The 15,152-nt window shown below is 39.1% G+C and overlaps 1 protein-coding gene across 9 annotated transcripts in view; it reads left to right on the forward strand.

Moving 5' to 3' along the window:
* The window catches only part of IFT140 (intraflagellar transport 140), a 90,128-nt gene that overhangs the window by 9,689 nt on the left and 65,287 nt on the right, over positions 1 to 15,152 (forward strand). For all 9 annotated transcript variants that reach the window (XM_019008231.2, XM_033517927.1, XM_033517928.1 and 6 more), the window contains 7 exons: positions 1,092 to 1,313; positions 4,625 to 4,746; positions 5,417 to 5,559; positions 6,702 to 6,877; positions 10,164 to 10,255; positions 11,666 to 11,772; positions 12,945 to 13,093. In XM_019008231.2, coding sequence (XP_018863776.1) covers positions 1,092 to 1,313; positions 4,625 to 4,746; positions 5,417 to 5,559; positions 6,702 to 6,877; positions 10,164 to 10,255; positions 11,666 to 11,772; positions 12,945 to 13,093 — 1,011 coding nt within the window. The remainder of the gene's footprint in view (positions 1 to 1,091; positions 1,314 to 4,624; positions 4,747 to 5,416; positions 5,560 to 6,701; positions 6,878 to 10,163; positions 10,256 to 11,665; positions 11,773 to 12,944; positions 13,094 to 15,152) is intronic.

Consider the following 15,152-nt stretch of genomic DNA (forward strand, 5'->3'; position numbering starts at 1 on the left):
TCCTTTTGGTCTTGATACAGTCACAGAATCGCAGGATGGTTTGGATTGGAAGGGACCTTTAAGATCATCACATCCCAACCACCTGCCATGTGCAGGGACACTTTCCATAGACCAGGTTACTCCAAGTCCTATCCAACCTGGTCTTGAACACTCTCAGAGATGTGAGAGATGTGTGAGAAGTCACAGCTTCTCTCAACAACTTTATCATTGTCCTAATTTAAAACTTCACTTTTTTAATCTCTGGTTTTGCAGGCTTACTTTTCCTCCTCAAATGTCTCTGGGTTTTAATTACTATGTCCTGTGCTATCTAGAGCATGACAGATTCATAGCCACTCATTATATGTATTTTTAAAAAGATCTTAATAAATTAAATTGATCTTTCCTTTGAAATGTGATGATTACAGCCTGTAAGTCTTGTTTATGATGGTTACTGATTTGCTTTTTGCTTCTCATAGTGTGAGAATTTCAAACTTATAACACATGCTGGTGTTTCTTGTTAACTCTTAAGTGAATAGAACATACTAAGAAATGGAAATTCAACAAATCATTCCACCACCTCAAGACTGAACTAATTTTTTGCCTATAGACAGATATTTATTTTGCATACCCTAACTTTTATATGAGAGCCTGTGTAAGATGTCAGGTTGCATAATTTTTAGGGAAGTATCACTAAAAGGTATCTAGCAGCAGACTGAAACATGTAAGTCTGTTAATATGATAGCCTATAAAATGTGTACTTCTCAAAGTGTATTCTGAAAAAATTGTCATCCAAGTTTAACAAATGGAAAAATAAATACTTAGGTTAAATGATTTGCATGTAATATTCTTGCGAACCGTGCCCAAAGGAGGCTCTGCCTTTAACAGCTGTTGAAGCATTAGATTATTCTATGTCCTTAGTGACAAAAAATAATAAATAAAGAATTATTTATTCTTTTTCAATAGCTGGAATTTCTTTTTACCTTGAAATGTGCTCAAAGCCTTCTTATATCCTCTATACAGGAAAGAAAGCTTTGTATTGACTGGGCTGTAAATCTGAATGTTTGTCTGCTGAGTTTTCATTGGACTGAGCTCACACTGATTTCTGTTTCCAGGGAGAACATGTGCCTGATTGCCGTATTGAGAGAAGCTTTCAGGTCACATTACTTGCCTGGCACCCTTCCAGACCCATTCTGGCATCAGGATGGGAGACAGGAGAAGTTCTGATACTGAACAAACAAGACAAGGAGCAGCACGCTGTACCCCCAAATCACAGCACCAAAATCACAGCCCTGAGCTGGAGTACAAGTGGTACCTGTCTTGCATCTGGGGATGGAGTGAGTAGCTGAAATGCTGCATGGGTTTGATGTGGAACACAGTCTTGGAAGCTCTGTAATGGGAAGGGATCATGTAGTGGAGATCCATGGGGAAGGGAGAGTTGTGTGGGAGAGTAATTTCCTTTCCTTAGGTAAAAATTAAAACCGTTAGGGAATACAATCAAATCTTAGTGTTTTAACTTTTTCTACAGTGTTATTCTACAAATAAAGAATTGCGGTTCTGTAATTTTTCTTAAGTGTCAGATCTCAGTGAGTGCTGAGTGTTGATGAAGGTTTAATGCTGTTTCATGGATGGAATAATTAAGGTATAGACAATTTGAATTCTTTTGCTCCTGTACATGCAAAAATTTTATGTCACTCAGGAATAAAGCCTAGATGTTGAGAGACAAATGCAGCTACAACGTATGCATCCATAGTGAGTGCAGAGCAGTGCTCACAGGAAACCCATACTAATCTCTCCTTTTCTGGTTTTATTAATGTCTTAAAATTGTGTCAAATTGATTGTATTGGGAAATGTGATACTCTGTTTCTTGATGACCTGATTGCCCTTTTGTATAGTGATGTGAGAAAGTAGCTATTGAATATCCAGGATTAAGTATTCATAAAAGATTCTTATTTTGCTAGTTCCCAAGCCAGCCAGTGAAGAAAAAAAAAAGAATTATTTTCTTTTTTCCCCTGATACAGACTTGAGCTTGCTCAAGAATTTCAGTTCTGCTCTTACCTATACATCAGAATTTTTATTCTGAGGAAAAAAATATTTTAATTCATTGTTTGTAAAGTTCTGCTGCTGCATTTGACAGAAATGCAGAAATTCAAAATTGATTAAAAAGATAATATATAATCTTCTTTATTGGAAAAGAGGAAGTTTTGCCCAGGCAAAAGATGGACACATCTCAGTGTAGCTGAGGCCTTAATCATAATGAGACAGTACATTGATATAGACAGAGCTTACATTTATGAACAAATTGTTTTGAAATTGATTTCAAACCAGTGTCGCTATGCTATGGTCTGAGGTGCAGCACAGATATACTTCATTTCCTACATATTTTCCAATAGTTTATAAGTTTATTTTTAATATTTTTCCCATGAGGGTTTGTATTTAGGAAACTTCCATTAGGTGAGTGCTACCAGGATCATGCTCTGCTCATATTAGAGGAAAACTTTTAGAAAGAAGATAGGTATTTGGAGCCTGATTTGGTTTCTTTCCTGATTTTCCCAGGGGGTGGTAGGACTCTGGAAAGGCTCCCCAGGGAATGGTCAGAGCTACAAGTCTGCCAGAGCTCCAGGAGCATTTGGACAATGCTCTTGGGCACAGGGTGGGATTGTTGGGGTGTCTATGCAGGGCCAGGAGTTGGACTTGATGATCTGTGTGAGTCACTTCCAACTGAGCATTATCTTCACTAGGATTTCTGTCATCATACATCCTGAAATGCAAGAAAATTATTTGAAAATAACTTTGTAAAGTTGGAATAGGATGCTGTGAAAATCAGAAGCTCTTAATTTGTTTTAAGTAAAAATAACATGGATGATTTCCACATTTTGATCACACAGAGGATGTAGGTGCTTTCTATAATGAAGGCCTATTTGGAAGGCCAATAGCTTTCATACCAAGGAACTAAAGCTTTGGGTTTTTAAAAATGATTGGGAAGCTACAGGATGGAATTAGAGAATATCTTCATTTGTAAAGGACATTTAGATGGATGATTTGGTCATTGTCCTGTGTCCTTTAAAAATATCATTTGAAAACAGACAAGTTCTGCATCCTTTCCAGTGACACTTAGGGGAGGTAGTGATCCTTTTTTGTTTCCAATCTCATGTGTTCCAATCTAAGAATTGAGATTGCAAGTAGGTTATCTGGATACAGGCTGGACTATCTAGAAGGAGATGGAAGGAAGGTCAGCAGCTTTAAAAAGCTGCAGGCTTTTCCTCCATCTTATAAATGGTGCAAGGTGGTTTTAATTTGGATCCTTGGAAACTGATGACATATAAAGCTGATGGAAGAGTAAGAGGAGAAACCAACAAGTTCATAGGGTCCTGTGATTTTCAGAGGTAACTAGCAAACATTTTATGAACTGCAAATGTTTTCTTGGGACAGCAGTATCACAGTTGCACAGCTGAGTGGTATTCTTTAAGCTGCAAGACACATTGCACTTAATAAACAGACTTGGATGGCATAATTATTACCATTTTACTGTCGAAAAGAAGTTAGAACTTTGAATCTTAGGAAAAAAAGGAAATGTTACCTTGGAAGGCCTTGGCTGTATCTTGCGTGGCTTCTAGTTAGAATTGTGAAGAATAAATGATCACTGCTATCAGTCTAACTTGTAGGAGAAGGATGATACTTCATTGAAAACAGTTAATAAAAACAGAGCAAATTCTAAAACCACTTTACTGTTGTCTATCCTAATGAAATAAAATAAGATTGAACTTGATATTGAAAATTGTTGCTGGATTTTTTCATGTCATGCTTACATGGAAGGTTCCCAAGTGCAATTTGGTTTCATGAGCACTAGTATAATAAACAATAAATAATCATCTTAGCATACCAACTGTGAGGATGTACTGTAAGTCAGTTTGTTGGAATTTGTCTCCATTCATTCCAGTCACCAGGGGTTTGTTGCCCCTGAGCTGGCACTGCAGGGTGTGAGTTATGTCAGCCCCTGTGCCAGGCTTGAGGGCTCGTCTGTGTTTACCACTGTTGAGTTAATTAGCAAACCAGACTTCCTTTCTTTATCTATGATTATTCTAGTTACAAGATTATTTTTTCTAAATGTAAGTTCCTGAATATCTGCTCAGAAAGAGGAGGAAAGCTCCAGAAATTCTGCCCTTAGTCTTTTTTCATCCTGTGACTTCATGTGTCTAATCATATACCCATGCTCATCTACATCAGTTTTATATGCACTTACTGAGGGATCCATATGCTCTGCTATCTTTTTTTCAATTGCTAAAAGGTAAGCTATCAGACTACTTGCAAGAAAAAATGTGGCAAGGATGTTATCCAGATAAATATTTACATCTGCTACTTGCAGAGGAAAATCAAGATTGTTCCATTTAATTGCTCTGGCAGTGTGATTTAACTCAAAAAGGTTTGGACCAACAAGTTTTTTTTAGATAATTTAAGTAAGTAAATAATATAGTGTTAAAGATAACTTTGATTTCCTGTGGCTTAGTTTTAAGAGGGAGTAACTGTATGTGTCAACTAAACAAAAGGAAGAGTGTTGCTCTGTCAATAAAACATTTATTTTTATGTACAGTGAGTAGCTAGAGTGTGGATTCTCATCTGAGTAATGAATTAACTTGTCCTTTTCTAGTATGGTGTCTTGTTTCTGTGGAAAATGGACCATCGAGGCAGAGTCCAGGGTCCTGCCCTGGTTAAGCAGGAATATGGGAAATGCTTGTGTCATTGTGTCTTTCGGCCACCCCTTCCTGGCGAGTGAGTATTGACCCCATCAGAGCTCTGCTAGACCAGGTCTTTGTCTTGTTCCACAGAAAGAAAGTTCTATCTACAAATGAACTACTTTTAAATACATAAAAAAATGTTCTTCTCCTAACTGCCCTATATTTCCAAGCTCTTCTCCTGTTCTGGTAGCTAGTTCTGTGCCCTGTGTGCAGCAGCTGATCTTCTTTCTCTTATCCACATCTTCTGTCTATTGCTGTTGACTCTTCTGTCTTAGCTCTTTTAATTAGCAATATTGCTGATTATGGAAAACTATAAACACATTGGAAACACAATTATCATTATATTATTTTCAAAAATAATTAAATTAAAAGTCAGTTCTTAAACATTATTATTTCTTTCCTGTCCAAGCAAGAAATGGGAAGCAGCTGTAGTAAAAAAGAAGAGTTTTCCTTGTCTGGGCTTTTCTGTTTCACATTTCTGTGAAAATAGTCGTGTGTTTTGAAAAAAAAAGTGAAACAGTGCAAATGAAAAATAATATTGAAATTTTGTTTTGTATCTTTTTGAGTTTGCCCTTTTTTCAATCAGCGTATGAAAGATCTTTATTCTTTTTATACAATATGCTTTATTAACTACTCATCCATTCTTTGAGACTGAAACTACTCTGTTATGCAAAGAATTAGAAATGAAGTATCTGTCTTTGCAGAGACTTTGTGCAGCTGGCAAAAGCAGCTGTGAGTGGTGATGAAAAAGCCTTGGATAAATTTAACTGGGAGAAAGCTGGAATAGGACCACCTCTGAAAACGACAGTCCAAGAAGGTCTCTCATTCTTTATCACTTTGACAGATGGTAAGAGCAAAGTCACTTTTCCATTTGGCTGGGAAATTGTTTCCTTCAAATACTTCAAAATACTTCACTGAGCTTCAAAATAACTCAGTGCATGATAGTCGTTTTCATATATCTGACAACTCAGGTATATTCATATATCCCTCATATTCATATATTTAATTGGGTATTCATGGGAGTTGTAGAATGTTTGGTAAGAAATGAATAAAATTACTGAAATCTTACAATCTTCAGGGTGGTCTTGTTCTAACCTGGGTTAGTCAGGTTCCTGAAGAAGTGAATATGAGGAAAACAATCTCTAACACACAAATGTAGATAAAATTAGATTTTATCAGGGAAACAACCTCAAGTTGTGCCAGGGAAGGGCACACTGGAGATCAGGAGGAATTTCTTCACAGGAAGGGTTTTTAAACATTGGAATGGGCTGCCCAGGGCAATGGTGGAGTCATCATCCCAGGCAGTGCTCAAAAATGACTAGATGTGGCACTTCATTGCATGGTTCAGTGGGTGTGGTGGTACTTGATCAAAGGCTGGCCTTGATGATTTTGGAGGTTTTTTCCAACCTTAATGATTCTGTGACTATGATTTATAGAGTAGTACAACTTAATGACATTGCAATGACTTTTTAAATGTTGATAGGTGCATTAGTTGCCGTTGTCAGTGTTTTTAGGAAAACACTGTCCCATTTGCCAGTCAGATTATGGATTAAAGCTGTATTTGGTGTGTGGCACAGTGTTTCCTAAACAGTGAAGAACTTCAGGTCCACGTTTTTCTGTTATCTAAACTCTGCTGTAAATTGAACCAGTTCTTAACTGCCATTCTTCTTTCACAGATTTGTTTCTATGATGGGAGATTTTAGAAGCTATCATTCATACAAAAGGTTTACTTGCAGTTTAAAATTATTTAAAGTATTCCCCTTTGGATTTTCTAATCCAAATATATGCTTTAACAATATGCTTTAGTTTATTGCACTGGTCAGCTATGGTAGTCTCTATCCTGAGACAAACTAGAAAATGAAAGAATTTTTGTTATTTTTACCTTTTCAACACTTGAGGAATGTTTTCTTAAGGTAGAAAGCATCAACTTTGGCTTTTGTAGCTGAAAGCTGTCAACTAAAATCTGCACCTTCTTTATTTCTGCTACAGGTTCTGTGCACTATGTGAATGAGAAAGGGAAGTCAAGGCAGGTATTGTCCACGGACAGTCTGGTCCGAAAGCTCCTGTTGTTAGAGGAGAGAGATGTTTTACTTGTAATAACAGAGAATCTGCAGTTGTCCTTACACTCAGTTTCTCCCGAGGGAGAGGCAGAAGAGCTCATGAAGGTAAGAGTCATACTACAGGCTAAAGTTGTAATATTTATTCTTTATAAGTATTTTTTTGGTTTTTTTGATTATCACTATTTTGTTTTCAAATGAATCAACTCTCATGTTTGTTTCTCAGATAATATGTTGATGAAGAAGCAAAAATAGCTAATATGAAAGTGGAATAGAATGATGTGTTACTGAACTTGGAAAGATGCTTTTCATGTTGTTTTCCTTTTTTTTTATATATTTTTTTTCATTTTCACCCTATCTTAATTCTTTTACACTTACTTTCAGTTTCTTAGTGAATTAGAGAAAAATTGGAAATTCCAGTTGTCCTGGTTGCAGAGGTGGGCGGCACTTAGCACCATGTAGGTACAGCTGAGTTATTCTATACCACCTATATCATCACTGGTTTTGGGGAGAAAATGCACACACCTCAGAAGTGGGCAGCATTCTGCCTTGCTCTCTGTTACGGAAAGGTTGTCAGCATCAGCCCTGCAGACTCTGTCTTCTGCCCCTGCCATCCACCCTCTCCCATTTTCTTCGAGATGCAGCTATGGGACGTGGCGCTGAAAGGAAAGCGGTGGAACACAGAACTGATGTGTGCTGAATGGCAGCAGCAGCGGGGAGACTGCAGGCAGGAGACAGGGAAGGCCCTCAGTCCAGCCAAAGGGAGCCCAGCCAAGTCCATTCCAGCTAAGCAAGCCAAAAGGAGTGCAGCAGAATTGCAGGGAAGTGGCAGCAACCTGTAGGATCAACCGCCAGTATGGCAGAGTGGTAGAAGCGACAGTGCAAGCACTTGTGTGCAACTGAACCCAGAAGCTTTTGTGGGGGGGGGTCTATTTGTCATTGTTTTTCATTGTCTTGGCCGGGGGGCAGGAAGCCTCTTGCCATACTGCCTTTGTTTGCGACGGCGTGCAGAAGCCTTGGGAAGTCATGTGGATGCAACCTATGGAAGGATCCACCATTTTGGTTTTGGTCTCAGCAGCCACATAAAACTAATTTTTTATGGCTAAAACACCTTCTGGTTTTGGATATATGTATATTTTTTTATTAATATTGCTGTTATTACTTTGTGTTTCTTATTCCACTGCTTTTTGCTTTCAGTAATTATCTTAATCCATAGTCTCTGCATGTGTCCCTCCCTTACTGGAAGGGACAGGAGAAAACCCATGGCTTATTTGGTGTTTAATTTTTTTGCTGGTGTTAAACCACCACATTTAATTGGTGCCCAAGGTAAGGCTCAAGACAATTGAGATAACTTTGATCTAAGCATTTGTGTTTTAGGTAGAGAGCTCCTGGTTCCAGTGTTGCTTGTTCTGTTCATGTGGGTGTAATATCTAACCCTGTATATACTTCTGCATATGCACTATGTATCCACCACAGTAATCTGTTTCAAAGCAAGGAGAAGGATCAAAACTGCTGTACTCTGTGATACCAGTTTATGGCATGATAAAATCAAAGGCAATGGGGGTCATTTCTGATATGTATTCAGTGTTGCTCTCCTGTCCTGGCCTTGGCTCCTACCTCTGAAGATTCATTAATAGTCATACCCAGCCTGTGGGGGAAAGAAGAAAGGATGATTTTTCCCAGCCTTTTATCCTTCTCCTTCAGGTCTGCTACAACAGCTTTTGAGAATTTGAATTCTCTTTGGGTGTTAGGGGAAGTGTGCCCTCATTGATATGTTTAATATATATGATAATGATATATCTCCTCTGTCCAGCAGACAGAGACCATGTTAAGATTTAGGACAGAGATTTCTAGGGAAGTTGTCCAGAGACATGCCCCATGATGGATAGTCATTAGTGGTGTGGCATGTGGGAGAAAATGGGCCAGCTTTTGAAAGAGTACTCTACTCCTGGTTCAGAAGTTTTCTTGAACAACTACAGGTTGTACAACTACTGATAAAGCGTTTAAAAGAAAATTGCTGTGGCAGTTCCAGAAAGGTGTGAAGTTATGGAACATGCTGGACCCTGGCTACTATTTACTGGACACTGCTTATTTCTGTACAGCACCCTCAGAAGGAGGACAAGGAAAGCAGAGCAACAGGCATCATGGGCATTCAAAATGCAGCTTACGCACAAGAACAACCTGTGCTAAGAGCACTTGCCTGTATGCAGAAGAAGAAATCCAAGACCAAATCAGTTCATGTAGTGAGTGATGAAGAGGAAGCAGGGCCCCCACAACAACAGGAGGAGGCAGGGCCAGAGATAATCACCCGAACCTTTCCCTGAGTGAGCTGCAAGACATACAAAAAGATATCAGCCTCCAGTCAGGTGAGCCCCTGGTGACCTGGGTGCTCTGATGCTGGGCTGTCATGGCCCACGATATGAAATTAGATGGTAGTGACACTTCGCAGCGGGATCCATGTCCTGGGATGCAAGTATTGACCAGGGGATTAGGAAGAGACCGGAAACTCTGAGCCTCTGAATGCAACTTCTGTCAAATGTGAGGGAAAGGTTTCCTAGGAAAGATGACCTTTTAGTGCACTGAGACAAGAGGAACACCATGGAGTAAGGTATCTGGTACCTGAGAGAATTAGCTATGGTGGAGATAATATTTTCAATTAACGAGCAATTCTCTACTAATCCAGACAAGATCCAGTGTACACAAAACACGGGGCAGAAATTCCTACAGAGTGTGCTGGTGTCATATGCGAACTTACTCCTAGTGATTTCATGGAAGGAAGGAGAACAAAACATGGACTATTTGGTTACCAAACCCCAGATATATGAAGAAGCTATCTCCACCCTGTTAGAGGCCTGTATCTCCTCAGTGGAAAGACTGAGGATCTCTGGAAATTAAAGAGGAAGTGCCTCACGCCCTGTCCTACGGTATTACAAAATGCTGCTTCTGGGTAGACCTCAAACCTTCACTTTCCTAAGATATTTTTATCTTGTTATCCATGACAGAAAAAGACTGAACGCTTGTGTATTACAGGAATGTCCACTTCTTTTTGATCATTACTTATGTTTGACTTGAAGTAAGATCTGGAATTTCACATTTTAAAGGAATCTTTATTAAACTCTAGGAGAAGAGCTAGTGCAAGAGTGAAATACTGCTCCTTATCTACTTAATTAAACCATTACAAGGTTTCTTTTATTAAATTTATACATGCAGTCTTCATGCATTTTATGGTGATCGTTGTCTGAATGGTAATGATATCTCTGTCTGAATTGACAGATAGCTCTAGTTATTTTCTTATTTTTACTTTTTAGCCAAACTATGCAGTTCAGATGGTTAGTGTCCTTCAGCGTGCTCCTCCCACCTTCTGTAAATGTATATATTTGCTTATGGTTAACAGGTGAAGTTGAGTGGGAAGACTGGTCATTCTGCAGACATGATTTTAATAGACCATAGTCTGGTTGTTACAGCATTAGGTGAGACAGTCATCAGGTAAGAATGAAAGTTTTTCTGGGCTGCCCCTGAGAAGGGCCAGCTAAAAGTTACAGTCTGTAATAAACTGAATGTTTTGCTGAAATGTTGGTTGGGGTTTTTTTTACCAATAATGAAAAAATCCCAATATTTCATAGTTTTGTTTGTCAAAATAAGTAAAGAAATTAAATGATTTTTTTTTTTCCCTCAAGGACAGAAACTAATTTGGTATGGTTTGCTTTCTCTCTAGGTATTTTATTTTGTCAGGCAGTGGTACCTATTCTGTTCCTTCCTTGAGTGCTGTTATTGATTTCTTCTGAAAATAAATCTGGTTGGGGGTTTTGCATGAAAATACAGCCCCTTTGCTCTTCTTGCCAGTGTTACTGTCTGATCCTTAAGATACTCATAGCATCAGCAACCAGAAAAAAAGTGCTTACTTTTCAGGATTTTTTTTTACTGTAATATAAGACAAGTATTTAAATTACTTCTGTCCCTAATCCTTTAAAGCCTGTTGCTTTGCCGTGCTGTTGAGTTACTGTGTTCTGTAGTTTTACCTTTTTTGCAATCTTTTCTTCGTTCTCTTTACTATGACCTGCTCTACCTGTTCCTCGAACCTTTTGGGAGGGTGGGAGTGTTCCATTAATATCTGTATTTCCCTTTATTGAGATTTCTGCTACTCTCAGACAGACTCTTTTGTTAATTTTGTGAGAATTCAATAAAGACCAAGTATCAAGAGGGAATAGTTTCATGGCAATATTTAGTTCTAGAAAATAAATCTATAATCAAAAGGACTACTGGTTAACCCAGGAGTATTCTTAAAATAGAGGAGGAAGTGTAATTAGGGAGGAAGAAAATTGCAACTAGCCCTCACACTTGTATTTTTTTTTTAAAGCTTTTTTTTTAAAAAAAAAATCCTGCTCTGTTCATAATTTTCAGAGGCAGAAGTCTGCTCCCAGCCACAGGCCTCTAGACTAGAACGGTGGCCCTTTTTCATGAGAAACAAAACTCACCCCTCCTCAGTTCCTGGTGTCAGTTTGTCAGAGGTGTTTGGTTTGGCACTCCAAGTATAGCCCGAGATCTAGGTAGGGGTGGCTTGGGAGGCAGAAGCCCACTCCTGGCCACGGGCCCCTGGACACCCTGCCTCCAAAAGTTAGGAATGACTTCTTACTTCATAGGAGAATACCCCTAAACATGCTGCAGATTAAAAAGTCAAAGGAAAAGGAATTTAAAAAAAAATAATTTCAAAATAAATTCACACTCCATAGGCAGCTGCTGGCTATTTAATTTTAAAAATTAAATTATCTAGGTATTGCGGAATACCTATATTGTGGAAATAGTAAATTAATGCCATGTACAGCATCCTATTGACTGTGTTTGGCAAGACACCTGGAAAGAAAAGCATTGTTAACACTCTTGTTTTGTGTGCCTTAGGTTCTGGGATTTGGATCGAGATGAGAACTATGTGCTCTCCCTAGACATGCAATTCGGCTTTGAGAGGGGAGAATGTATTAACTGTGTGTCTTACTGCAGTGCTAAAGGTGAGAAGTAACATGGCAGCTATGATCTTTGGTCCTAAACCTTGTCAAACCTCAGCCTTCCATGCCCTCTGATAATTTCAGTATGTTTGTCTTGTGACTGAGGATCTCAGTGGTAGTATGTGATGTAGAAGATTTAATTTGGATTGGAAATGTGCCTTGAAAGGTGCAGGGAAATAATTCAATACTCAACTACACTTGGACTCACTGTGAAGCTGTCTCATGGCACAGGAGCTGGATTCCCTTTGACACGAGTAGCCCTGGAGACTCCCAACATGTTTTGGGCATTCAGTCTACAAGCCTGCACTACAGCTAATGCAAAATAGAGCTTAGTGGCATGTATCATGTATATGCCAGATCCTTACAACAGATCCTTTCTACAGAGCTGCTCCTCAGCACCACCTTCTTTGCTAGCATAGGCACAGCTGATGTCTGCTGCAATGGTTTTCAGTGGTTGGTTGCCCAAAGTGACTACAAAATTAGCTATTTAAAAATAAACACAAGCTGTAGGAAGAACGGCTGGGGTCACTTGGCTTGTTCATCTGGGAGGAGACTGAGGGGAGCATCTATGGGGCAGCTTCCTCACGAGGGGCAGATCTGACTTCTAGTCTTTGTGAGCTGTGACGGGACCCAAGGGAACAGCCAGAGCTGTGTCCAGCCTGGGGAGGGTTAGACTGGGTATCAGGAAAAGTTTCTTCCCTCAGAGGGTGGTTGGACACTGAACAGGCTCCCCAGGGAAGCCTCAAGGCTGCCAGAGGTAAAGGAGCATTGGATGACACTCTCAGGCACATGTTGGGATTCCTGGGACTGTCCTGTGTGGGGCCAAGAGCTGGACTGGATGACCTTTGAGGTCTCTTCCAGCTCAGGATATTCAATAGTTCTATAGTCTAAGAAAAAGTTAAAATGAAGTAGTTGTCTGATGCATTTAAAAAAGTAACTTCATCTGGTAGCTTAGAAGATGCACCTTGCCATGTGGAGCTTCTCCCATTGCTTCTCCAGAAAAGTTCTCCAGTATAGTACTAGGATGTTGGTTTGCAGTGAGGCGAGAAATTCTGCTACTGGAAAGTGGCTTCTCAGTACCCAAGAACCAGAGTTTGCTGCCTGTTACATTGTGTGATGTGGGTTTGTTTCTCTCAAGTCCAAGATGAGATGCCTGAAATGTTTGTGAATGGTAGCTATCTTGGCAGCTGGAACTAGCAAGGGTAGAGTCGCGATGTGGAAGAAAGCAGCAGGATCTGATCAGAGCACATGGGCTTTGGAGGGCAAGGAGAAGTGGAAGTTCCAGGCATCTACAGAACTTGAAGGAAATGTCACTCAGATAAAGGTAAGAAAGGAAAGAGCTTCCTTGAATGTTAGTGGGACTTCACAAACTTTAGATAAATAGACCATCTTTGTGAAACAGATGAACATGATCTCTATCATATGGATATGTGTTCCAGCGGAGGCTGGTCCTCCTTCAGAAGTGGGAGGAAAATCCCTGAGAATCAAGTAACAAAATTGAAATGGGCAGAAATACTCCCTGCTTGTAGCTAGTCTCTCCATCATATAGCTCACTGGCAAAACCTTTGTATTCAACTCCCTGAAATTATTTTCTGGAAAAAAAAGATTATCAGGAAAGTAAATTTTACATAAATTTATTTAAAAAGCAAGAAAATCTGACTAAATGCATTATTTTATTAATCAGTTTTGGTTTTTTTTCTATTTGTTACTTTCTCAATGTAAAGTTGCATTTTGGTGGTAGTTGTAAAAATAAAAATTTTGTATTTACAGCAAAATAGTCTTTGAGATGTGCCATCTAGAAAGGGACACTATATATTTTAACATTGTCTGTTAACCATCAGGATGCAGCATTTTTATTTATTTGGAATATTTTCATTTGTCACAATGAGGTGAAACACTGCTTTTCTATGCCTTAGTAGCATTTGATGTATGCAGGAGAGAAATTCTGAGTGTAACAGTCATAAATTTAAATTTTAAAAGTTTTATATTAATGAGCAGCGTTTTTTGCCACTAGCATTGTGCTAAAAGGCAAAACTTCTGCTCTAGGTTCTCCAGCATCTTTGGTTGTTGGGTTTTATACCATATCATTAAGTTTTTTCGGTTTTTGAGTATTTATGTTATACTTAATATTGTTCTGTTGCAGTGCTTCTTCATATGTGAGAACAATCCCATTATTTTTTATAAGGAAAAAAATATATATGGTGACTTTCAAGAGAAAGTAATTTTATACTTGCTATTATTCTGTTTTCTCATAAGAGTGGAAAATATTGAAAAAGCAATGGCATTTGCTTGCTCTATGTTGGTATAGAGTGAGGGTCTCTAACACTATCCTGTGCTGTGAAAACGGAGAATCCAAGTGTTTTATTAACAAGCTTCAGTAACAAAAGGTCCAGGGTGTAGGAAAAATGTGTGCATTAAGTATCTTATTAACATCTGCTAATAAATTGATCGTGTCAGCTTTCCCATCCAAGCCTTTTCCAGAAAACAGGATAGGGAGCATTGTCCAGAAATAGCGCATCCCCTGCATCCCCGCTGCCTCGCCAACAGCGCCCCCTGCCGCTTATGGCCGTAACTACACCAAAGGGGAAATTGTTCTGGGGGTTTTTTGTTGTTTTTTGTTTGTTCTGTTTTATATATGTTTCCTAGTAAAGGACTGTAATTCCTTTTCCCATCTTTTTTCCTGGAAGCCCTGTATTTTTGAAGTTATAATAATTTGGAGGGAGAGGCCATCTTTCCATTCCAGGAAGATTCCTGCCTTCCTTGGCACACACATGTCTTTTAAACCAGTATATTAATTGGTGACTAAGGTGGGGCCCAAGGGCATTGAGAGGAAATGGTGAAAAGAGAATAATAATTCTCGAATAACCCATTTGTGTACAGGATATAGAAACCGTATTAGGCAGCACCATATGGTCTAGCCTACCCTGGTTTGGTTGGCATATGATCATGGCTGTTTTTCCTGTTTGCAGGTCATTATTTAAACATGGGTCCTATAACTAAGGCCATTGTGGCTATTACCCAGTTTGTAGAATGGGTCAATAAGGTTAGGAATTCAGTGCTTGTAATCTTCTTCTGGAATGTGGGCACAAGGCTATCTATATAACTATCACAGATGAAGTCTGTATCTTTGGGGTTTCCTTAATAATGCTACCTATAGTGAGGAAGCAACACAGGGAGGAATTTTCTCCCAGCCCTTCACCCACTTCTTTGGGTCTACAACAACAGCTTCTGAAGAGTTAAAATTTCCCCTAGAAGTTAAAGATATCATATACTTTTCTATGTTTGTATTCAGTGAGGTACGTCCACCATTCAGAGACAGGGTGAGGTTACCTCGTGTAGCTGCCCCAAAACCTGCCACAGAGGTCAGGGACACTGACCACCAG

The sequence above is a fragment of the Parus major genome, chromosome 14, assembly GCF_001522545.3.
Source record: "Parus major isolate Abel chromosome 14, Parus_major1.1, whole genome shotgun sequence".
NCBI classification, from domain to species: domain Eukaryota; kingdom Metazoa; phylum Chordata; class Aves; order Passeriformes; family Paridae; genus Parus; species Parus major.